Genomic DNA, 23,802 nt, shown 5'->3' on the forward strand with positions numbered 1-23,802 from the left:
AGAGGGGGATCAGTTCCAGTTGATATAAGCCTGGATGAAGAGAGGGAGGAAATAACTTAATTGCTTTAGTTCAGCTGGAGTGGAGAGCAAAGAATCAGTGTCCCTTTATTTGGAATTCAGCAAGAAGGTCGTGTTGTTGGTGAGGACAGATCCCCTGCAGGTTCTGTGGAGGTACTGTATGGAGCTCTGGGGGCATTCACAGAACAGGTGGCTTTATATTTAAAATAGGAACTCTGCTGTCAGGGATAAAAAGCTGTGTTGCTTTCTTGGAAGTATTGCTGCACTTGGAGCATACTGTGTTACCAACAGGGGGTTTCTGTGCTTTCACGAAGAGGGGGGAAAATAAGGAATGGGAGGCTTCTGGGCTGAGTGGGGGGTGTGTGTGTGTGTAGTGGAAGGTTCTGATGTCAGTGCTGTAATGTGGGGCTTAGAAGATAAAAAAGAGATTGGGTAGATGGGGTGTTGAAGCAAATTTGGGGACTTTGCCTCTAAAACTTCTGTAGTTTCAGCCTGTCGATCCCTGGTCCCTGAAGATCAGTTGATAGGTTGAAAACCAAGGGAGAGTTAAAGGGGAGGGAGATGAAATGCAGGAAAAACTGCTGATCTGTCTCTTGTGGCTAATTTGAACCAGACCCCCAGAGAACGGGAGGACATTCCCACCTGGGATTCAGATTTTGGGTTGAATGCAGCTAAAATCAAAGATCTAGTCCCAGTGCAGCTCCAGTCTGCTGCAAGGAAATGCAGAAGCACACACCATCTCTGCTTCTCCTGTGCCAATTCCAGCACGCTGGCTTTTGGCATCGCTCACGGAGCCTGCGATCTCTGTTGACAAAAAGTAACGGGGGATTGTTTATTTCCCAAGGCTTTCTATTCAGTCTATAGCTGCTTCCTCTTTCCTACTCACATTTTCCCATATGGTGACTTTGGAAAATTCCTCTCCGATTTCGCTGGGAAGTGCGGGAAGCTCTCGTTGGTAGAGGGTTGCCTGTTGCTCTCTCTTGTTCTGCTGCTCACATCTGGAAAGGATCTGGCTGGGAAAGGGGAGACTGGCTGTGAGCTCAGTGCATGTCACTGACATGGCATGAGCGAGGGAGCCTGTGGGGGCAACGCAAATGTTCTTCTCCATTCAGCTCAGTTCTGACAGCAAAGGTGAGTTTTTCAGCACTTTATTTGTTTTAAAAGTTGGGTTGTCAGAACCTGCAGCAGCAGCAGTCTGCCTTTCAGCTGCAGATTTTAGCAAGGATATTCAGTGCAACAAACTCAGTTAAGCTGTTGATTTTAAGAGAGAATCCTCTCATTTGTTGGATATTTTTCCTTTCTGTGTGTGTGTGTCCTGTGAGAATGTGTGTGGACAATAATAGATAACAGAGATGAGATACTTTGAAAGGGATTCTGTTGTTTATTGAGGTTAACTGTGGTCACTGAGTAACTCCTGAAACTTCAGTTTACCTCTGGAGACTGTGCCTTTTGTTAGCACCATGTCTGTGGTGCTGTGGGGCACCAAAGGGCAGGTGCCAGTTCTGTCTGGACTCAGAAAGATGCAGCCACAGAAGCTCCTGAGCTGGTTTCAGGGTCCCTTCAGTCTTTGGGTGGCAGGACCTGATCCAAAGCCCACCTACAGCCAGGCAAGAGGACTGTTTCTGGTGGGTTTTGAGTTAGTCCTTTAGAAAAGTTTCTTAAGAAGGCTTTGGATCAGGCCCATGGGAATGAGTTGAAATGGAGTGAGTTACCTCAGACTTTCTTTGAACTAAAAATCACAGTCATGCCTGGTTTTACTGCCTGCACTCCAGATGTACACAGATGTTCCTGTATCCAAAGTGTCTCCCTGTGCTAGAGCAGCATTCACTCCAAAGGCATTGTAGCAGAAAATAGTGTGCATATTGATGGCAAGGGGATGGGATTGCCTCTGCAATTTTATTGTGCAATAGATAGAATATTTCCTGTTAATTTTTTAACATCCTTTCAGCTGCATATGTGGAAAAGTCAGCATGTTGCAAATCTTTAGAGCCCAGTCCCAACCATGATGTGACTGTTTGTATTGCTACAGCAGGGCTGGTTGGGACCTGCATATAAAAGATTTTTTTCTTTAGTTTCTTTTATAAGTATCTATAAGGGTAAGCTGATATATAGGGAAAATACTTTGTTAGAGACCTGAGATACCTTCTGAGATTATTTTCTCTAAGATTTCTGAAATATTTTCTGGGATTATTTTCTCTAAGATTTCTGAAATATTTTCTGGGATTAGGTCACCAAATAGTAAAGATTTTACTAATCCACTGTTGGCATACTCATATGGCCAGTTTTGATCTCACTGTTAATATTTAGCTGGCATACAAGGAATGTTTTATAAAAGAGAATAATTTCATTATATTCAGCTATATGGAAGCTGTGAAATAGTGGAGCAGGGGGAAGAGGGATCAAGCACACAATGTTAAATGCTTAAAAAAGCAAAACCATCCATGTCTTGGGGGATGCCCTGCCCTGTAGTCCCACTTGCTCCCATTTCTTCAAGTATGAGTCAGTGTTTAAAGAAATTATTTAAGATTGTCATGACTGTGACTGAGAGCAGGATCTGTCCAATGCTCCCCAAGCACCCAAAATCTGTGAGAGCCCATGGTGCAAAGCAGCAAAGCCCAGTGGGTGTAAATGGAGATGTGCAGTTCTGACAGCTGCCAGTCTGGCTCTGGGAGGTTTTTGTTTCTGATGCAAAGAAGGAATGTGGGATGGCAGAGGTGAACAGAGTACTTATTTCATGTCATGAATCCATTGTGCCTTTTCACCTTAAACCATCAGCCTAACTAATTCTCATCACTGTCGAATGCTTTTGATTAGAATAGCCAAGAGGATAAAAGACAAGCCATAACCAGCCCTGACTGCAAACCTTTATGTATGAAATCTGAGAAGGGCAACAAATGGGACCGAGGGGGCTGGGTTAGGGCCAGCTGGCTGCTCCAGTCGATATCCAACTTCTGTTTGGATTATTTTAACCTGCTGCCAGAAAGATAAAAGCTGAACATGAGCCAGGCCTCTTAGGTTCAGATCAGCACTGTCCAAAATCCATAGGAAGCCCATTTTGTTTTCAGTAGCCGTGAGGTTTTGTTGTTGCTCCGTGCACGTGTAGCAGCACCTCCGGGAGCCACTCTTGTCCAGCCTCTGTGTTGTTTAAATAACGAGAAGAGTTTCTTCCTAAGCAAAACTGTGAGGAGCAGTGCGACCGACAGCCACAGTGAACTAACAGTGCATGAATCTCCGGGATCACCTGGCATTTCTCAATATGAAAAAAGCAATAAATAACCGGAGGCGTCGGGTCCGGTGCGGGGGATGCCGTGCCCGGGGCCCGCATCCCGCTGCCCCAACCGCGCTGAGAGGGCGTGAAGGCGCCCCGGGAGACCGGGGCCGGCGCCGGGCTCTGGTCCGGGCCGTGCCCCGGGGCTGACCCGCTGTCCCGGCCCGCAGGGGCGATGCCGGCGGGCGGCCGGGCGCTGCTGGCGCTGCTGGGGCTCCCGGCGCTGCTGGCGCTGGGCTGCGCCGCCCACACCCACACCGAGCCCGGGGGCGGCCCGGCCCCGCGGCCCGGCCCCGCCTGCCCCCGCGACTGCGGCTGCAGCCAGGAGGGCGTCGTGGACTGCGGCGGCATCGACCTCAAGGAGTTCCCGCTGCTGCTGCCCGAGCTCACCAACCACCTGTCGCTGCAGGTAAGGGCGCGCCGTGCCCACATCCCGTCCACATCCTGCCCACATCCCGTCCACATCCTGCCCACATCCCGTCCACATCCCGCCCACATCCCGCCCTCAGCCCGGCCCTGCCCGCTCCCCTCAGCCCGCTTCCCTCAGCCCCGCCCCGGCTGCCCACCGGGAGTCGCAGGTGCAGCGGGCGCAGCTCTTAAACTCGACGGATGGGCCTGGCTATCGGCACTATTCTCTCCCCTCAGATCCAGGGAGGGCAAAAGACACGAAGTTTTTCTCCTTAGTCTCTCTCAGCTTCATGAGAAGAATTTTTGTCCGAACTAAAAATAACTGTTTCTGGTGAAGGCCTTTCATTTTGAGGTGTCTTTGAGAAGGATGGGCTAAGTTACTTCAATAATGAGAATTTTCTGGGCAGCTCTGGCTGTTAGTGCAGGTGTTGCAGACACAGTGAACCAGAGCAGACACAGGGCCAGCCCGTGTTTCCTCGTGTCCTGTCTCTCCCTCAGCACACGAACTGAGCAAGGAGCAGGGGTGACACAGCCAGTGCCTTCCCTCACCCCCAGTGGCACTGCCTGTGGCAGGGACACCGATGTCATGCCTGCAGCAAATGGTTCCACTCCAGAGACCTTATGTCTTGTCAGGATAAGGACCTGTAAGATTGTGAGATTACAGCTTAAGGTAGAAGCAGCAGGATGTCCTGGACTGTCAGCAGGTTTCCATGCTCTGCTGTTAGTTAATTGATGCCTATGACCAGCATTTGGGCAGGTGTCTTTTCTGTGGCAGTGCTCTGACACCTGCAGGTGTGGCAGGGCCAGAGCATGGCAGCCCTGTGGCTGTGCCACCTCTGAGCAGCGGCAGCAGTTCCAGGATTTCCAGTGCCTTGCCCTTAATCAACTGCTTTTGGTCTATCGCTCCTATCTGCCAGTTCTATCCAACGGATGAAATGCAAATTTTGTTCAGAGCTTTCCAGTTAGAAAAATGGTAACGTAAGCTGGCACCTTCCTCAGCAGATCTGTCCCAGGCGTGTGCTAGCCATGGCTCCTGCCTCTGTTGCCAAAAGCAAAGCAGCTTTTTGGAGCAGCAGCTGTCACTTTCTGTGCACTGGCCTGGCTTCCAGCACAGCAGAACTTTAACTGGTCCCTTAGATGCTAAAATAGAATCACTCATTAATGGTCAAAATGTTAATCAACACGTTAATGAAAATCTGATGGCAGTCACCCCTGACAGTGGGACTAGTGAAGGTGAGCCCAGTTTGACACTCCCTGTCTGTGACAAGTGGCTTTTCAAACAACCCAGGGATAACAGAAGTGATAAACTTGGAAATCCACCATGCCAACCTTGTAGCAGCTGCTGTGCTGCAGCCACGAGGTTTGGCTTTGGCAGATGGATTATGGGCCTTGCCAGGCATAATCTCACTCTGTGTGCTACCAGTGCTTAAGGTATTGCTGGGGATGAGCAGAAGTTCAGGTCATCCAATGCTGCTGGGTTTGGATGTCTTGGTTTTGAGATTTGAGTATGGCTTATTATGGAGAGGAGTCCTGACAGTGATTTGGCATGGTGGAGTCACTTCCAGATTTTATTCACAGTCTGGTTTTACTGGGATCCTTCTTGGATTACATTGCTCATGATTAATTCTTTCCATTTTCTTAGAATAACCAAATAGAAGAAATCTTTCCAGAAGAACTTGCTCGTCTTTACAGACTGGAAACTCTCAATCTGCAAAACAACAGGCTGACTTCAAAAGGTGAGCTGGCAGAGCCATGGGGTGGACTGAGCCTCCAGAACACCAGTGACACCTGATAAAGAAAGCCACAAAGTGATGGATTGACTTGGTTGGAGTGGTTCTCTGCAAGCCTCGCTCCTTTGGCCATCACACAGATCGTGGAGACACTTTATCATCTGAAACACAAGACTCAGTGTACAAGAATGCAGCCGTGCTGAACCAGGAGGAGACCTGGCAGCAGCTCTGTGTGCTGTGGCGTGAGATCTCCTTGGCCAGGAAACTCCCTCTGGTCCCTCAGGCTCTTCCTTGCAATGCACTGGGGAACCAGAAACCTCCACGTGCTCAGTGATTTCCTCCTGACCGACCTCGTTCAGTTCAGTCTGGGCAGGCAGTTAGTGGAGTTCAGTCCAGTTCTAGCCTCCCTGAATTTAGTATATATTGCAAATAAGGACATTTCTACCCTCCCAAAACCATTCTGATTTTAGTAGGCAGGTTTTCCTTGCTCTGCCATATGCTTATGAGGGAAACTTGACAAGAAGTTAATAAGGAAAGCAAAAGAAACAGGAATTGTAGTAAATAGTAAGAAAGCATGATATGGGATACCAAAGATCTAATCGTTGTTAACTTGTGCATCACATTTACTTGTGATCTGAATGCTCTTGCTTTCCTTATTGCAATGTCAGAGGACAGCCTTTATTGAGAATGTGGGGATATTATCCCTGGGCCCCCGGGCACAGCACTCCTACACAGCATGGGGAAGGCTGTGCCTCAAAGGTTCAGCCTTTGATATTATTACCTTTGGGCCTTGTTCCTTTCACAAGCTGCAGTGCAGCCCTGAGCTTCCAAGGTGTTTTGACATGGCAAACGGCTTCACCTTTGACTCCTGGTTATCTCAGTGCCAGGGGAAAGTGTTACTTGCAGTGTTTCCATTGTGACTGCAACTGTGGTTGTGTGAGCAGCTGGATGTGGAGTGACTCAGCTGAAAATTGGTAATTCCTGGGGGAGGATAAGCTCTGAGCTGGTGACTGTGTGGATGGATCTATCTCTCTACTGTGGGGAGCAAGGGAAGGGTTGTGACATGCAGATACTGGTGTGATTTTGGCAATGTAGTCATAATCAGATCCATTCATTAAGCAACCTCAGATTATGCCCTTGCAAGAAGAAAGATTTGCAGAATCATAAGCAAAGTATAAAAGAAACTGCTCAGACAGTGTGGTTGCTGCAAGTACCGATAATCAGCTGTACTGGGGGTCTGCCCAGCTCTGTCCCTGACCCCGGCCAGGGGGGTTGGCCACAAGCCTTGTATGCTCAGCATTCCTAATAGCCTTCCATTGCTCTTAACAGCCAGTTTTGTTTTGTGGCATTTTTAATTAAAAAAAATAACAATAGGAGTGAGTCAGATTGTTTCAGTGGCCATAAAAAAATAGTTCAATTTCACACGAACGATACCTGAGAGAGAAAGCTGCCCCCTGGTATTTTCACTCAGAGGAGCAGTAAGGTGCCACTGTCACTGATTAGTTATTCCTGTTTTTAAGGGTTGCCAGAGGAAGCATTTGAACATCTGGAGAACCTGAATTATCTGTACCTGGCAAACAATAAGGTAAGTGGCTCTGAAACCTTTCAGAGTTCTTTTCCAAATTGGTTCTGGAAGTTAAATGAGCAAGTTGTCAATTCTTTTAAAATGTACATACTACATAAGCAAAGTGTGCTCAAGTGATATTCTAATACAGGGCCATCTAAGGTCAAGACAATCAGTACGTGCAACTGGTGAAAGGTTTTCTTTGTGTAGGGAGGTACAAAAAGCCTCTGCATGCATAAAATACCACTGTCTTCAGTGGGCTTTGGATCAGCTGCATGCACATTTGGTCCTGCCTGTATACAAATAAACTGTGAGGGAATGGTGTGAAACGCTGCCTATCTTATCAGATGAGGCTGGTTCAAAAATCTGAGAACAAACAGGTCTAGTACCTGTGTTTGAGCCATCAAGATCTGTCAAAGGCTGTCCAGTTTTCCCTGACTCCCATTCTTCTTAGGTTTGATATGGGGAGGATACCCACACACAGTGAACTGTGCCAGTTATTAATTTATTCTTTCAACTGCAGTGGCAGGAGCTGAATTGCTTTTTCTAGGGGAGAAGATCCTGAGTGCTTTCCTGTTACTGACCCCAGTTGGATGTCTTGACAGAAGCCCATCTTTCCTGCCAAGGCTAGGAAATCAAATAGCTTCTCACATACCCTTACATCTGGGTGGTTCCCATTATGGCTTTCTTTATCCCCTGTGATTGTCCACAATTATTTGTTACAGAAGAAACTGGGCTACCACAGAAAAATATAAGTTAAAACATCAGACAGAGCTTCTTTGTCTACAAAAATCCTACCCTTCCATCCCACCCTCCCTCTCTCTCTATATATATTTATGTCTTTATATATATTTTATTATCCTATTAAAATCTGGGACCATTTGATGTTTTGATTAAATACATGTGGCCCCATTCAGATTTCCAAGACACATCCAGAATCACTCCATACAGAAATGTATGGAGTGAGTGAGAATAGAACCCATTCCTCAGTACAGTAACATTGTGTTCTTTTCTCCCTTTCAAGCACCATTTCCATGTAACAGTCTTGGCAGTTAATAACCCCATAAAAAGGAACAAGCCAGACTGTGACTAATATTCCAGAACCTTGCACTCTGATTTTCCCCGTGTGACAAAACAAAGTGTTTGGTTTTTCTGGCTCTACGGCAGAGAAAAAAGAGTCCCAAAAGAAATTGCCAACATCAGCGAATGTCAGAAGCAGTTATAGTGAGAAGTTGTGCACCCACAAAAATAACACATTTCTTTATAAATCCCAAGCCAGGACAAACCAGATTGGCTTCAAACTGCAGGAAACAGTGCAGATCAAGTTACTGCGGTGTCTGGAGGAGAGCAGGGATTTGCTGGTAGTTTACTCCTTGTTTTATGGATTATCTTAATGCGTCTTTATCTTCCATTGTGATCCCATCAGATGTAGCTAAACCATCTTTCATTAAACTGGCATAGGTGGCCAGAGAAAAGAAATGTAATAAACTGAAAGCCTTCTGTGGGTTATGAGGGACAAGTACTTCAAGGAAAGAAGGGATGCAGTAGTTTCCTTTCTAATTTTTCACCCCATTCTCATGTTTTGTATCTCTCATACAGTATGCACAGTAAAGAAATTATTTCACCAAACTATAGGTCCTGAGTTGTCATGGTTTACTCTAAGCTGGTGACAGAAGGTTTTGCATTTCCTCATATCCCCAAAGTGATCCGGGATTCACCCGGATCCAAGACTTCTGTTTCATATCAAAGCTTGATCGAAGCAAGAAGACTTTTTTCAAAACTGGTAATAACTTTTGTATTAACCTTCTGAATTCATTAGCTAACAGTGGAGAAAACACTCTCTGGAAAGGCAGGTCCAGCAGTAAAGCTGCAAGGAAATTGCAGCTGGAGAAATGCAGATTGTTAGGCAATAAATTGGACAAAGCTGTTCAGTCAACTTCATTGTTGCTACTACTTATAACAACCTAGCATTAATCCTTCAAGCAGTCAACCAGTGGAATCAGTCTCATGACCGAGTGCTGAAATGCCAAAGCAAAGCCCTGAGCAAGTGAAAACTCTTTCCGGATGAAACTTCTCTTTCTCTTTCTTCTTTCTTGTGGTTCTGATGTCTCTCATTCCACATGTCTGAGCCATGCCCTTTGTTTTATGTAAAAGTTATGACCTAACTGACCATATTTCTGGAGAAGAGCTTTAATGTGCCACCCTGTGTGAAAATTATTAAGTCTTGTTTCCTGTGTCTGAATTCTCAACATTATTATGTCACAGTAGAGACTTATTTGAGGCACTGTCAGACCTTCCTAGTCAGAGAGAAAGGTTTATCCGGTTCCCTGGTAGCACATCTCCCACATCAGGAGAGGGAAGATTGCCATAAATCCAAGAGCTGCACTGTGGCAACTGCAGTAATGTGCAGGATGCCTAATTCCACTGCTTGTGTACCTGGGAATACTGACAGGAGTGTCATTTGTGGGAAGGGTCTTTTCTGTGTTGGTGATTTAAACAATTAAGACAGGCTAAGGATGGAGATTTCAGGACAGCTGAAAATGAAGAACAGTAAATAATGTACTCTCATCCTTGTTAAAGAAAGGACTGCATTATGAGTCCAGTAAATCGGAAGTTCATGGCTATAGTTCATCAATGCACACTTGACACACTAGATGGGTTTAGACACCCTTTAGGTAAATACATAGTTTAAGGCTTGGGTTAGGCAGTTCTCCAGTGAAATATCTGTTCTCTCACACAGTGTTCATATTTTAAATATTTTTGGTTTTATGCTATCATAAAAAATTTGAAAAATATGTTTTCTCCTCCTGTGAGTCTTGCTGTGCCTTGCTGGCTGAAAGGACGGGGCTCTGTTTCACACAACAGAGCTGTGAGGAAGAAGCTTCACAGATTCCATGAACTTCAAGCTGGATACAGATTTCATCGTCCCAATTTCCTATCCTGATCTCAAAGCTTTAGATGACAATGAATTCAGTATCTCACTAGAAAAGTTCTCTCCCAAGTGTACATAAAATATTGGGTGGTCTCAGCAATGAACACCTGTAACCACAGAGACTGCACCTGCCCACTGCAACTCAGTGCCTTCTGCTTCTGTGCCCAAGGAGTCTCTGTTACACCACTGTGTTAATAATTTGTCTCCCAAGGCCTTAATCTTCATGCAAAAATGTTAAGGGTTTATGCTTCCCAGAAAACGCTCCTCCAGCCTGGATTGTAACCTGTATTCCTGGTTTCCAGGTGAATGACTTTGCTATTAACAGCCACTCAGTGAACCTGGCTATTGCATTATCTGGAAGCTCTGTAAAACTGAGCTTAATTTGATCAGTGCTCTTCACTCCACCAGTTTGCTCAGATGCACGTGTTTCTGGTGTTATTTTTCAAAATCCCCGATAAAACCAGCAAGAGACCAAGAGGAAACACATTCAATCCTGTACCTGTTGTCAACTATTAAGTTTTGGAGACAGAACCTTTCTGTATTTTCTGATACATCACTTGTTTATTGAAAAGGTATCACTGTACAGTAGCTCTTGGCTTTGAAGTCCCTTTTGATAACCCAGCATTCCTGTTCTTTGGGAACCTGGATCCTCCATTGCAGAGATCCCCATAAATGGATGCAATGGAACAGATACATGAAGTGACAGTCACCCTCCCTAAAACCCTCTCAGAAGGGAGTAAGCAGTAGGTCACCGTGAGGTGGGCTGGAGTTTCTTGGCACAGCAAACCAAGGAATTAGGAACAATAATAAGCAAAGTGTTTGCTCTCTGAATAACAATCTCTTGATATCTTCCACCAAAAAGAGACAGGACTCTTCCAACCCAAACAAACATTCTCATATCTTAGAGCAAAAGCCTGTCTCCTTCCTGGAGAGATTAGTGAGTGGGGACAATTTGTTTTTGTTCATGCAGTCCACATCAGTTTAATTTATTTTTGACCATTTAGAGAAGATAAATTTGCAAGTGTTTTATTGCTTGTCTAGTACTTGGTTAAAACATTTGCTGCATTTAATTTGAATTCCCCTGTATATTTCTTTTCCAGCTAACAGTGGCTCCGAAATTCCTACCAAATGCCTTGATCAGTGCAGATTTTGCAGCCAATTATCTCACTAAGATATATGGGCTCACATTTGGACAGAAACCAAACCTGAGGTAAGGGACTGGGAAGTAAAACAACAGTGTCCTGCCACTGCTTGGATACAATTGGTGGGTGATAAGAAACTATCTGGCTAAGCCATGTCATTGCCCACTTGTGTTTTTTGGAGAGAAGTTGACTGTTTATTATTCTCAGCATGAAAGATCAAATAATCTCTCAAACAAACACATTCCAAGGGCTTTTACTGGCTGCCAGACCCTTTTGCATATATAAAATGAAGTTGTCCCCCTTTCATCTGTGTGTCAGTTAAGAGTTGAAAAGAACAGCTTTAGTTTCTCAAAATGGAGATTAATGTTTAGAAATCTCTAGTTTTATTCTAGTCCACTCATTTTTAAGAATAAAATGGGGTGGAGGGCGCAGTACTCAGTGCAGGTGAGTATAACTCAATTCCATGAAAGCTTCAGCACCTTCAGAAGTGGCTCATACCCTCAGACCTGGTGTCAAAGTCCCTGCTGGTTTCAGGTGGGGATTTGCTCAGCTGGATCCAGTGCAGCACATTGGCCCATCCCAAATTCAGATGCACACAGACTACCTCCTGGGAGACAGGGGCTTTTCCAAAGGGGCTCTGAGTAATCTGGATGGGCACTTGGCAGCAAATCCTGCAGAGACCTCCCAAACTCTGCTGGGAGCAATTTCTGCAGCCAAGTTTGGAAGCAGTTGATAGCAGCTGACCCAGCTGAGCCCCTGCAGTCCGATCTTGTGATGGACTGAACAACTCTCCATTCCCACTGCAGCTCCTCTGCACTTACTGGGCCTTTTGTCTCTTGGGCTCTTGGAACCTGAAAAGGCTGAGTCACTCACACATTTCTGGCAATATCTCATGATGAAAGAAACCACATTTACACGTTTTCTTCCTTAATCTGAGGTGCAGAAGCTGCTGTGTTTTGATTTCATATTGAAATTACTGACTCTTCTGAAGTGATTTTCACACTCTCCTATACCAACACTAATTTTAATCAGAATGGGAACTCCCTGATTTCCAAGATTGCTGATATAAAATCCTAACACAGTTTTTTCAGTTGTTTTAATTTCCCCCAGCGGAGTTCATGGTCTCAGACTGATGATTTGGAAAGCAAGGTTTTCAGAAGGGCAAATATTTGTGAGTTAAAAGTACAGCTGACCATGCAGGGTAAACAATATTTCCAGTGTGGCTCTGAACTCCCTGGAGTGTGTGATCACACGATTGTATTTCCATACTGAGCCTTTCCTTCCTTCCAGAAGGATGTTGCCAAGTTCTCTGCAACTGGTGGAGAATCCAAGAACAAGTTGAAAAAGCACACTTTGATACTGTGCTCTTTTGCAGTTTTAACCTGTCTCTACAAATTTGGCTGCCTGCTGCATCTTGGGGTAAACACAGGAAAGGGAGAGGGAATCAAAGTCAGTAAAAAGAAGTCAAATGAATTCATTTAGTTGAGCCAGTGAAAAGCAGGAATAACTTCATAGGGGTCCATTGTTTTGTACAGAACTGAAAGCTGTATAAGAAAGAATGAATCAATTTTTGAAAACCTGCTTGGAAAAACTCTTCTGTGCATATTAAAGATTTAAAGTAAGAAGAGCAAAGGGAAATAAGAAACCCTATTTCTCTCCATCCCAGAGGCTGATTAAAACCCAGAATTCTTCCAGACTAAATCTGCTGTCTTTCTGTCGGTATCTTATGCTTTTCTGAGTTCTAGGAGAGATACTGAAATTTGTATTCATGTGCAGGTTTGGATTTTGAATAGACCTAAATTTCAGAGAATATTGAGACCAGCCACTCAGTGCTGCATCTACATCCCTTCCTAAATTAAAGGGTACATTTTAAAACCAAATCCAATTAACTCAAGGAAAGAAGAAAAGATTGAAATTTAGTTCTAAACAGCTTTCTCCCAGGAAAAAAACCAACTCCATACCTCACTATCTGTTGAACTTCATCTTTTATCTCCTTCCCATAGATCTGTGTATCTTCATAACAACAAACTTTCAGATGCTGGGTTACCTGATAACATGTTCAATGGCTCTGCTAATGTGGAGATACTCATCATGTCCAGCAATTTCTTGAAGTATGTTCCAAAGAACCTCCCTCCAGCACTGTATAAATTACACTTACAGGTAATGACAACAAAGTTTTGTATTCCTTTAGGGTTGTGACAAAGTTCTGTGTTTGTGTGGGATTCAGCCCACACAGCCAAGCCATTCCAGTGCACTTGGAAACATCCCCAGGCCCATTTTCAGTCTTCTCTGCTATATCCTCAGCTGTTGCTGTCTCCCATGTCCTTCCTTTGTTGTCCATGAGTAACTGTGTGTTTTTGCAAAACACCAAGATGCTCAGAGGGGACAGAAATGCTTTTCTGTGTTTTCAGGGTAACATAATTGCAAATGCCTGTGTGGTGGCATTGTTGGTCTCTTCCCTGCAAATAATGATATTAATACATAGTAGAGCAAGAAGGTGGATCATTCTCCAGTTGAGTTTGCCACTGGTGCTGTTTTTCCTGACAGCTGCTTACCCACCATGTGCTGGCTTTGCTCACTAACTCCTTTCACACAGACAGTTTCCCAGCACCAGTGACTCCTGTTTGCTACTGCCCTGGCAATTCAGACAACTTTGGATCAGTGATTCTCTGCAGCTACAGCTTCTCCAGCAACAGTGCAATAGCAGAAGTTATGGTATGAACTTCTCTCCAGCATTTTTAATTCCATGTCATCTGATTTTGATAAAAAGGCTTCATCCTGTCTGTGCTGGAGATCCCAGCCCTGTAACAGTGGCAGAGCTGCAGCGGTGGGGAGCCCTGGATCTGCCTGCTCCAAGTGCTGACAGCTCCTTGGACGTGGTTAGGCTGGAGTCTGTTATCAGCCCCTGCACTAAGGCAGTTCTCTGCTGCCTCCCAACTCGCTTTTCCCTTGAAGGTTTCACCACTAATTCCCGTTAAAGTCTTCTAGAGAACAGGCTTCTGCAGCTTGAAGAGCAGTAAAGGCGATCAGTCCGATCCTTTAAATCACTGGAATTTCTCTGCAAAGTATGAATTTATTAGTCCCTTGCATTTTTTGGACATTTATAGGTAATCACTGTCTCCCAAAGGGATCTCAGACTCTGAGGATTATGGTTTGAACTTGTCTCCTTCCCTGCTGTTCCCAGTTGTGTTAAGGGCAGAGATGCTGAGGAGAGAAATGAATGTTTTATTTGCTGTTCCAGCAGTTACATTTACCTTGATATTTTGACTGGGGGAAAACAGGACAATGGGAAATGAGAGACAGCCAATAGTGGACCAAAAGTGTCTGGGAGCTGTACTTATGGTGTGACAGATCTTTTTTCTTTTACTATTCATTGAGACACTCGGCCAAATCTATCTTTGGTGATTATCTACATTAGCTGGCACATGCATCTGGTCCAGTCTGTCCATCCCATTATTGCATGTACATGGATCAAGGGAATTTTAATAAGTTCAGTGTCAGTGTTTTATATATCCTTTTATATTTCCTAGAATTCCTGTATAGAATTTCTAAGTGGCATTTAGTTTTATATTTCATTTGTGTCTGCCTGCTGGCTACTCCAAAGCCACACTAAGGCCATGGGAGTAATTAAACTCAGGAACTGTACCTCTGGGAATGACATTAATGCTGGAAGGATGGCTGATTCCCAGCTTCCAGCCTAATTCTTCTTTATGGTGAAATCTGTCTTACAAGACCCAGAAATTCTGAGCAAACTCCCGAGGTGGTTGCCTAAATTGCATTATACATTGCACATAGGTGGAAGACTATGAATGCAAAATAAAACTGTCTGGCAGGCACAGAGCAAATTCTGCCTCCTTAGCCCAAAGGTTCCACGGGGAATCAATAAAAACAGTTTGTATTATTTCAGCCTGGTATTTGTATTTATTTCTTCAGTGGGATTGTAATGCCCCCTGAAATATCTTATGTCTAGCCCTCTTGAAGGTTAATTGCCTGTGTCGATTCATGCCAAGTAATGTGCTTTGTGCTCTAGAGCAACAAGCTGGAGAAGATTCCCAAAGGAGCCTTCAGTGACCTCACAGGTCTGCGGGAGCTGTACTTACAGAACAACTACCTGTCTAATGAGGGGATGGACAACGAAACCTTCTGGTGAGACTGAGCTGTGCCGTTTGTACCTCTGTGTCTGTGCCCCCTGGGGTACAGCTGTACATCCACTGAACACAGGACACCACACAAACCAAATTTGTTAAAAGCTGAATGACACTGTGCATTTCCCTGCTGGCTCTCAGATGCTGCCACTCAAAGGCAGAGGTCTGGGTGAGTGGTTGCAGAATAGTTTTGTACAAAAGGCACAACACTGAACATCAGACTGCACCGCCCCCTGACTCCACAGCCCCATTCCCAGCAGGTACTAAGTGCCCTCTGGGAAAAGCCACCTGGAACAATGTTGGCAGCCAGCCTCTGTTCTTCCAAACCAGTCAAAACTGAGGTTGCTCTGGACTTTCCAGTTTCCAGAGCAGTTCACTGGAAGTCAAGGCCAGACTTTCATCTTTGCTGAAGTCACTTCTGTGTTTTCGTGAAGGTGACTTGAAAGCAGCCACAGACACACAGTTGTGAATTGACCTGGCCCAGCTGTGCCCCAGTGCAGGGGACTGCAATGGTGCTGCTCAGTAGCCAGATGGCTGCAAAAGCTTTGCTACAAACTGGTGCAACAGAAATAGCCTTTGGCTGTCCTAAATTTAGCCTGGGACTTAGCACTTGGAAAAGTTAATGGTTATTTCTCTGCCTGCTCTGAGTGTTGCCCTTGTTTTACCTGAAAATCCAGACCACATAATTGGTCCTGCCCATAACTTAGTTCTGCAAACTTTCCTGATCTCCAGACATGAAAATGCATCAAACTGTGCTTTCATTTTCCATTTCCCATTCCTAGAAACCTCCCTTAATAGTTCACTACATCTGTCTTGAGTCCACCTCCAGGTCATGTTGGACATATAATCTCTGTTAAGAAGTTCCCAAGTTGGGGAAACCTTACAAATTGCAGCAATGAAGCTCTTTACCCAAAGAATCTATCTATTCATTCAGACAATGCTTGGATAGTTGTGAACAGCAATGTAGTAACCAGTAAGTAATTTCTGTAATGCATTAGTTGTCACATTTCCTGGACACTTCCTAGTCACCTGCGATGGGTTGTGTAGTGCCATGCAGATGGAAAGTCTCATTTGAACTCAGAAACTGACTCGAAATACAGGGAATCCAGGATTCCTCAGTTCTGGCATATAATACCATTGATCCACATCCAGTTGGTATAAGTGGTTGAACTGAGGATTTAATTTAGCTTCAACTGAGACCATGGAATCCAGATTCAGTAGCTTACACAAAGCAGCTCTAGTCCTAACTCACTTCCATAATGCTGGAGGGTCAGGAGGAGTTCACTACCTTAGCCCAGGACACTGAGTTAGCGTTTCTGCTTTACATAAGAGGAACATTTCATCATCTAAAAAGCAGACCTGCTTTTCAGTTTCAGTATATCCTTTCAGAGAGACAGAAATGACTCCTGCTCAGGTTTTGTTTCTTGCTCTGATGGCTCTCCCATGGCACCTTCCTCATGGTATTTCTCCACCGAAAGTGCTCCTGTGTTGCTGTCGGTGGTGTCAAAGGAGAGAACAGAGACTGCAGAACTCAGCCCAGTGGCAGTTTGGATGTCTGTGGGCTCTGGCAGGTTTCTGTGGCTGGTGTGGCTGGGGAGCAACGGCAGTGCCCAGTCTGAATGCCTAATGGCGATACAGGAGCTCCCTGTTTTACTGTGCTCATCTGTCATACCAGGAGACAAAAAGGACAGTCAGTAGCGGGAGCTGTCCTGGGTAAAAAGACTCTAAAGCAAAGATTGTAAAATCCTAGGGGAAGTTGGTTATCATTTCACCTTGCCAAATTCTAAATGGAGAATGTTTTCTTTCCTTCTTTCCCAAGGAAATTGTCTAGTCTTGAATACCTGGATTTGTCCAGCAATAACCTCTCACAAATCCCAAGTGGTTTACCTCGAAACATCGTCCTCCTCCACCTGGAGAAGAATGCAATTAAGGTGATTGACAGAGATGTGCTGACCCAAATTAAGAACCTGGAGTACCTTCTGCTCCACAATAACAAACTAAAAGCCCGAGGGATTCACCCATTAGCCTTCCAGGGCTTAAAAAAGCTGCACACTGTCCACCTGTACAACAACATGCTGGAAAGGATTCCCAGTGGGCTGCCCCGGCGCGTCAAAACACTTATGATCCTTCATAACCAGATCTCTGAGATCAACAGGAATGACTTTGCTACCACTTACTTCCTTGAAGAGCTGAACCTGAGCTACAACAAGCTCAAAAGTCCCCAGATCCATCGGGAGGCCTTCCGTAAGCTGAGGCAGCTAAAGTCCTTGGATCTTTCTGGAAACAATCTCCACACAGTCCCCTTTGGCTTTCCAAAGAACTTGCAGGTCCTGAAGCTGAAGGAGAACGAGATAAGCATCATCCCAAAAGGGACTTTGTCTGGCATGACAAAACTGCGGGAACTCTATTTGAGCAACAATAAACTGAAAGTAAATTCAATTTATTCAAGAGCTTGGAGAGAACTCAGCAGTCTCCAGGTAGAAACAACACCTTCTCTAGTTGTTGTAGTGATGCTGATGTCCTTGTCTGTCTGCCTAAGCCAAACTGCATAACACCAGTACTAGATGTGCTTGGGCTTGCATTGTAAGTGCTACACACTCTGTTCTAGACAGAAATGATGTGCTGTTGTGCCAGAGGTGGGTACCTCCCACTGCTGGCCAGGGCACTGGCCCACTATGGACTGCTAATTCCAGGAAATGTAAAGACAGCTTTGTTTCTGAGCCCTAGCAGTGTCCTATATTTTCAGATAAACATTAGCGAATGTTGTCATTAAAACTGAAATTAGGCCTTTCAAATAGCTTGTCTCCCAAAAGATTTAAAATCAGCTCTGAATAGAGACAGCAGGAGGAAGGAATGCATAAACAAAAACACTCTTAATTCTCAAAGCCCCCACATCAGCTTATAGTCAGACAGGCCAAGCTGTAGGATTTAGCAGCTCAGCTGGCTAAGGCACCTGGATAGCAGCTAGGAGGTCTGGATTCAATCAGCAGTCTTCTCATTTGCTTAATTGTTGGAGAAAGTTAAACACAAACCATAAGGCAGGCTGGAACAATCACATTTGTGCTGTGCAAGATGACCTTTCACAATCATTACACTGGCTGAAGGATTAGTCTGCATTTCCTTTCAGGCAACAGCCCCTTTCCTGCAGTGGAAAGCATTACCTGTGTCATAGGGCAGCCACTGCGGGTTCGTGTGGTCACTGTGCAGGCAAGGAGTGCCCATCCCAGAGCAGGTCAGGGACAAGGGGCATGGAGCATGTGGCACACTGGCCCCAGTGTGTGTCCAGACAATCCAAACGTTAATCTGTGTGAACATTGCCCTTTCTGTTGTTTCTGGGACTAAACAATAGCTTGTTTTTCAGTTAATATGAATCAGCAATGCAGCAACAGTATCTGCAGAGCTGTTGGTTTGCATCAGCTGCAGATTTGGCCCATGGTTTAGTAATACACTTGGCATTTGTTTGGCGCCTCACTTACATGTGTGTGTGTGTGTGTGTGTGTGTGTGTGTGTGTGTGCAAATATACCTAACATGAAAAGTAGTCTGGAAGGAAGGTGCTGTTGAGAATTACAGATGCTGAGATTGTTTTTCTGCAGTACCTTAATAAAAATATAGGTTGATTTATTTTCAAACAAAATTGGGTCATAAGATCTGTTAGGCAGCTTGACTTGGTTGGAGTAAGCTTTCCTTCTTGTAGGGCCCATTCCAGCTACTTCATGGTACTTTTATTCCACTGTCACTCCCGTGTCACTCCTCAGTGTCAAGCCACAGTAACATGCTGGAGAATCAAACACTGGCCCTGCAGTTGGACCTACCCCCCAGCAAACCCCATTCCCATCAAACAGGAGCACGGACTTAAAACTCCGTGGGACTAATGGTGCATTTTTGGCTGGTGCTTTTCTTTGGAACAGCGTTACTGTTGGTCAGTTGTTTCCATTATAGTTATGGCTGAATATTTTTTATCATTAAGGGCTTAACTGTGCTAGTGGTTTCTGAGTTGGTGCACTGGAGTGCATTGGACTGATAACCAGCACATAAGATCCTGACCGTGCAGGTGCTCAGTAAAGGCTTCAGTCCTCACCGTTTCCATGGAAATCACTGCAGACTTTCTGCAACTGCAAAGCAAGACTTTTACATAATGCACTTGGCAGTGCTGGATTAACAGTTGGACTCAATGATCTTAAAGCATTTTTCCAACCCAAACAATTCTATGATTCTACGATAATTGTTTGCCAGACTGGCATTGTGTGGAATAAAAACACTGGAACCATGTTGTTTGCAAAAGTGTAGCTTTGAATAGTGTGTAAGTAGTGTGTGTCAGCTTAGTGCTATGAAAATGCTGCAATACAGGGTAACAGAACACTGCTCTTGATCTGTTCTCTTGCATGAAATTAAACAGAGGAGTGCTAATGACCTTTAGTCCTGATGTCTTCCTCCACGTTAGAGTATTTCCAGATGTTTTTATGTGTAGCTGTACCTAGTCCCTAACCTTAGCCAGGGAAGTGTTTGCAGTAGCAGCTTCCAAGGAATTCTCTTGCATATCTCAAAGCCAGCCTGTTTTTAATTTACCTAAAGCAGGCATAGGCTAAAGCCTGGGGACAGAGATAAAGAAATGTTGGAGCTCCAAAACAAACCAGCATGAGGTCTGATGTGAAATCAGGATGCTAAACAGCAATGTAAGAGAGTAGAACTGTCTTGGCCACACTTACCTAGATGCAAATTAGAGGTAGAATAAATTAGTTTATGCTATAATAAATATCACTTCAAACTTAAATCTCTTCTGGAGTGTTTCTAATATTTAAATTCAGTTATTTATTTGCCTCCTGGTTGTCTCTTTTGTCTCTTCCTTGCAGTCACTAGACATGGCTGGCAACCAGCTGACCTCCATCCCACTGGGCCTGCCGGAATCTCTGGAATATCTGTATCTCCAGAACAACAAGATCACAACGGTTTCAGAGCATGCTTTTGAATCCACACCCAAAATAAAGGGGATTTACCTCAGGTAAGGTCCAGTTTCCACTTAAAACCATAAGATTTGTTTTCTTCTTTGTCCCCTTTATAATTGCTTACTTTCTAGGAAGTGTTTAATATGCTAACTTTCTAAATAAGCAACTTTGTTTTATAGTAATATGTGAGGAAACGATGTTCATCTGCTCAGGAAAGACAGGGATACATATAATAAGCTCTTTCTGTTCAGAGAGCTTGTCTTTTCTGTGCTTATTCGAATGGATTGGCATGTTAGTAATTCTAGGAAATTAATGTTTAACATTGTGTCATATTCCAATATTCAACTGTGAGCCAGAAGTTTACAGCCCACTTGTAGAAGCGCAGCTCTGCCTGTGCCTGTTGGCCCTGGATTTTGACAAAACCCCCCTCTGGTGAGGGTGTGTGACTGACCTGGAAGTTGTGCACATTCCCTTGATAGTTTTGTCAGAAAAAAGTGGCAAGTTACAACTGTGACAGTTACGTAACTAAGATTAGAAGCTTCACTGTTTTTTTTCCCCACTCTATCAGTTGGATGAGGATGTTTTTTTATAGGATACTGATCTTTTTTACATGTACTGTAAACTCACAGTAATGTAACTGATTTAAGCAGAGCTTTATACCACAAGAAGTGAAGCAAGAATCTGTCCCACTAATATATTCAGTTTTAAACTGATGGCATATTACTGAAAATATTTATTAGAATTATCTTACCAATCCCTACAGAATCTTTGATTCAGCTGATCCAGTGGATGTGTTCAAAAAGCTTAGTCTGCACAAGACTAAATATGGTCTTATTTTGTCTGTATGCAGCTAAAGTGCCCTGTAGTTCTGAATAATTCTGGAGCATACCTTTTTGGATGAATGACTCCATACCAGGCAAATGAAATTACAAAGTCTGGTGTAAATTAGAGCAGTCTGTCTATTCAGCTGCTCACATTTATGAGATTTTAGTGAATGCTTGGATGTGAACCAGAAACCACATACCACATTCTATATTTCTATATAAAGAAGAGAGGAATTTGCAAAACAGTTTTGCTAACATATTTAGGAGGCAACTCCACCCAAGCTAAGTCGTATTTTTTAATGGGAGACTATTAATCACTGTGAAACAATAACATACATATGGAATATTAGACAGAATATGATTTTAAGCGTGTTCACAAGTCGCAGACCAAGCAGTAAATGTGAGAGGTTCTTAAACTGCAGATTAGTTTATTCGTGCTCCTGGAAACACAAATAACAGCTGAAAAATTGCCGCTTGTTGTTTTCTTTCCTAAGGAATACTTGGTACCAATATTTAGAGTTTTGAGGGTGAAGAATTGAAGTATCAAGGGGTGACAGAGAATCTTACGAAAAACCAAGCTACACTTTGAAATGTGGGTTATGGAGCAGATGACTCTCCTCTTTGGGAAGGAGAAGGCAGAATAGCAAGAGAAAGAATTTTTTTGGGAGGAATTCCAATATAATGATTTTGTCTCCTTCCCCCATCCAGAGGAGTCAGCACTTCTGGAGTGCTGTTGTGGGTCAGTGTAAAGATAGAGAGTAACTTGGGTCAGTGGAAAGTTAGAGGAACTCTGCAGAATGGTTTCCTCCAAGTCTCCTCATTTCTGTGTTGGATATAGAAAATGGGTTTATTTTAACAGAAGGGCCTTTTTATTTGTTTACAGGTTTAATAAGATTGCAGTTGGAGCACTGAAAGAAAGTACCTTCCAAAGCCTAAAGCACTTACAGGTACTGGACATTGAAGGGAACCTTGAATTCAGCAACAGTTCAAAGAATAAGGATGATTCAGAAGAGGAAATGGAAGATGAGGAAGAGGAAGAAGAACTGAGATAAAATGTGAACTCACACAATCACACCACGTGGGAGGTAACAACTGTAGTTCAAGGATCTAATTCTCAGACTTTTTTACAAATAATTCCCATTTACACATGTGATTAAAGCATAACAAGGGTGATCGAGCCCTGGACTCAAAGACTTCCACTAAAACATGACTCTGAATTGCAAATCAAGAAGGGTTGGAAATAAATTATTTTGTAAAATGAAACAGTCAGTATATATCTGTGTTTTATCAGTGGCAGTGGATTGTTCACAGTGGCTTCTGCTTATGGCCACAGCAGGCACAACAGTTAAATATAAAGGTCCTTGTTTACTAATTCTGATAACAAAAAATGAAAAGGTATCTCATGATAACTTTAAAGCAGGTAGTTCAAAAGGAAAACAAAGAACAAACTGTGAAGTTTACTCATGCAGAGGCCCATGTGAAATGGATTTAAAAAAATTATGCAAATTAAAGTAAGATTAGACTCACTGTCTGTTAAACATGGCATTAAGATTACAGCCTGTCTCAAGCAGTACTTAAATCACTGACCACTTGGAGTGGGAAAATAATGCTATACTTGGTCTATTTCCTATGGAAAGAATAGTCTTTCTAGTTGAATCTCTTATACTCAACTGCAGAAGAAAAGATGAAGGGAGAATAAAGTTTGAAGAACATGCATTTTTCCATAAGAATAGTGATCTGCTTAATGTATCTCTTAAGCGTCTTATATTCAAAGACGATGAGGTTCAGAATACTCTTTACTTCTGGAGGTTTAAACTTTAAGAGTGGAAAAAGAAAATTAGCTTTCTCCCTAATCAACATTTTGTCACGGAGAGTGACATAGGGAATTGCTAGGAATAGTGCTAATACGCTTAAAAGATGATGGGGCTTGGAAAGGGCAGAAGCTCCTTGGAAAGTCAAGCATCAGACCTCGAGGCTGGGCTGTATGAAGACTTTGTGAGGGAAGAAGTAATTTATATCTGCAGACTTAGAGGACATATAACTTCAAAATCAGTGTATCTGCTTTAGTTTGGGGCACGTGTAAGTTTATCTTACTCTGAATTCTGTATTGCACTATGTAATCTATTTTATTTTTCTGTTTTGCAGGAAAACATATGGAAAATTACATATATGTCTATGTGTATATATCTCTCTAGATATACAGAGAACACTTAGCAGAACGTGCAATGAATTCCACAGGAACTGTCGTGGCACTGAGCCAGGCTCATGGAAGACAGTGTGTTACAGTGCCTTATTCAGGGAAAGACCCTGAATGCCTTTCCAAAGCTTCCAGATCATCTTATACAAGACCCAGGATCATAAGGGATTGCTCGGGAACTCACAAAAGCTGGCTTTTGTTTCTTCTGTTTCTCTTCCTTCACTGTTTCCATCTGTAATATGGGACTGTTTTCAACACGTGCCTTCAAATGCCATTTTTGTCACTGCATTTTAAGTGAACCATGTGTAAGCTTCTTTTCTTTCCCTCCACCCCAGAGAAGCTGTTGGTGATCAGGCAAGGTGAACATTTGCGGTAGTTTCATGTGTGGAGCAGTGTTATGAGGCATTTTGGTCATCAAGCAACACTAATAATTCTGGATGCAACTATTCCTCTGTTATAACAATGTGTATATTTGGATGAGAAAAACAAAGTAAGGCTGGATCCCATAATATTTTATCTCTACTGCCAAAGCCTGCAGTATATTCCTGTTTTAGAAAGGTTTTAAGATAAAACTATTTCTCTTGTGAATATATATATATATATATAAAATCTGTATGTCTGCCTTCCAGA

General features: G+C 43.6%; 1 protein-coding gene across 1 annotated transcript; it reads left to right on the forward strand.

Moving 5' to 3' along the window:
• PODN (podocan) lies at nt 1-23,802 on the forward strand. The gene is made up of 11 exons (XM_027894643.1): nt 1-171; nt 3,457-3,695; nt 5,337-5,430; nt 6,945-7,009; nt 11,021-11,130; nt 13,066-13,222; nt 15,093-15,208; nt 17,027-17,684; nt 20,059-20,207; nt 21,859-22,060; nt 23,121-23,802. The coding sequence occupies exons 2-10, from the start codon at nt 3,462-3,464 to the stop codon at nt 22,025-22,027; spliced, it is 1,752 nt and encodes a 583-aa protein (XP_027750444.1). The 5' UTR covers nt 1-171; nt 3,457-3,461; the 3' UTR covers nt 22,028-22,060; nt 23,121-23,802.

This window comes from Empidonax traillii, unplaced genomic scaffold, assembly GCF_003031625.1.
Source record: "Empidonax traillii isolate 1590-97213 ecotype Southwest subspecies unplaced genomic scaffold, ASM303162v1 scaffold15:size5535645, whole genome shotgun sequence".
Classification (NCBI taxonomy): domain Eukaryota; kingdom Metazoa; phylum Chordata; class Aves; order Passeriformes; family Tyrannidae; genus Empidonax; species Empidonax traillii.

What these genes read in the sequence shown, in the direction of transcription:
- PODN (XM_027894643.1), top strand. Translation starts at nt 3,462, where the DNA reads ATGCCGGCGGGCGGCCGGGCGCTGCTGGCGCTGCTGGGGCTCCCGGCG. An exon ending in GGACAGAAACCAAACCTGAG is followed by an intron (nt 11,131 to 13,065) that starts GTAAGGGACTGG and finishes TCCTTCCCATAG; the next exon opens with ATCTGTGTATCTTCATAACA. An exon ending in ATGGACAACGAAACCTTCTG is followed by an intron (nt 15,209 to 17,026) that starts GTGAGACTGAGC and finishes TTCTTTCCCAAG; the next exon opens with GAAATTGTCTAGTCTTGAAT.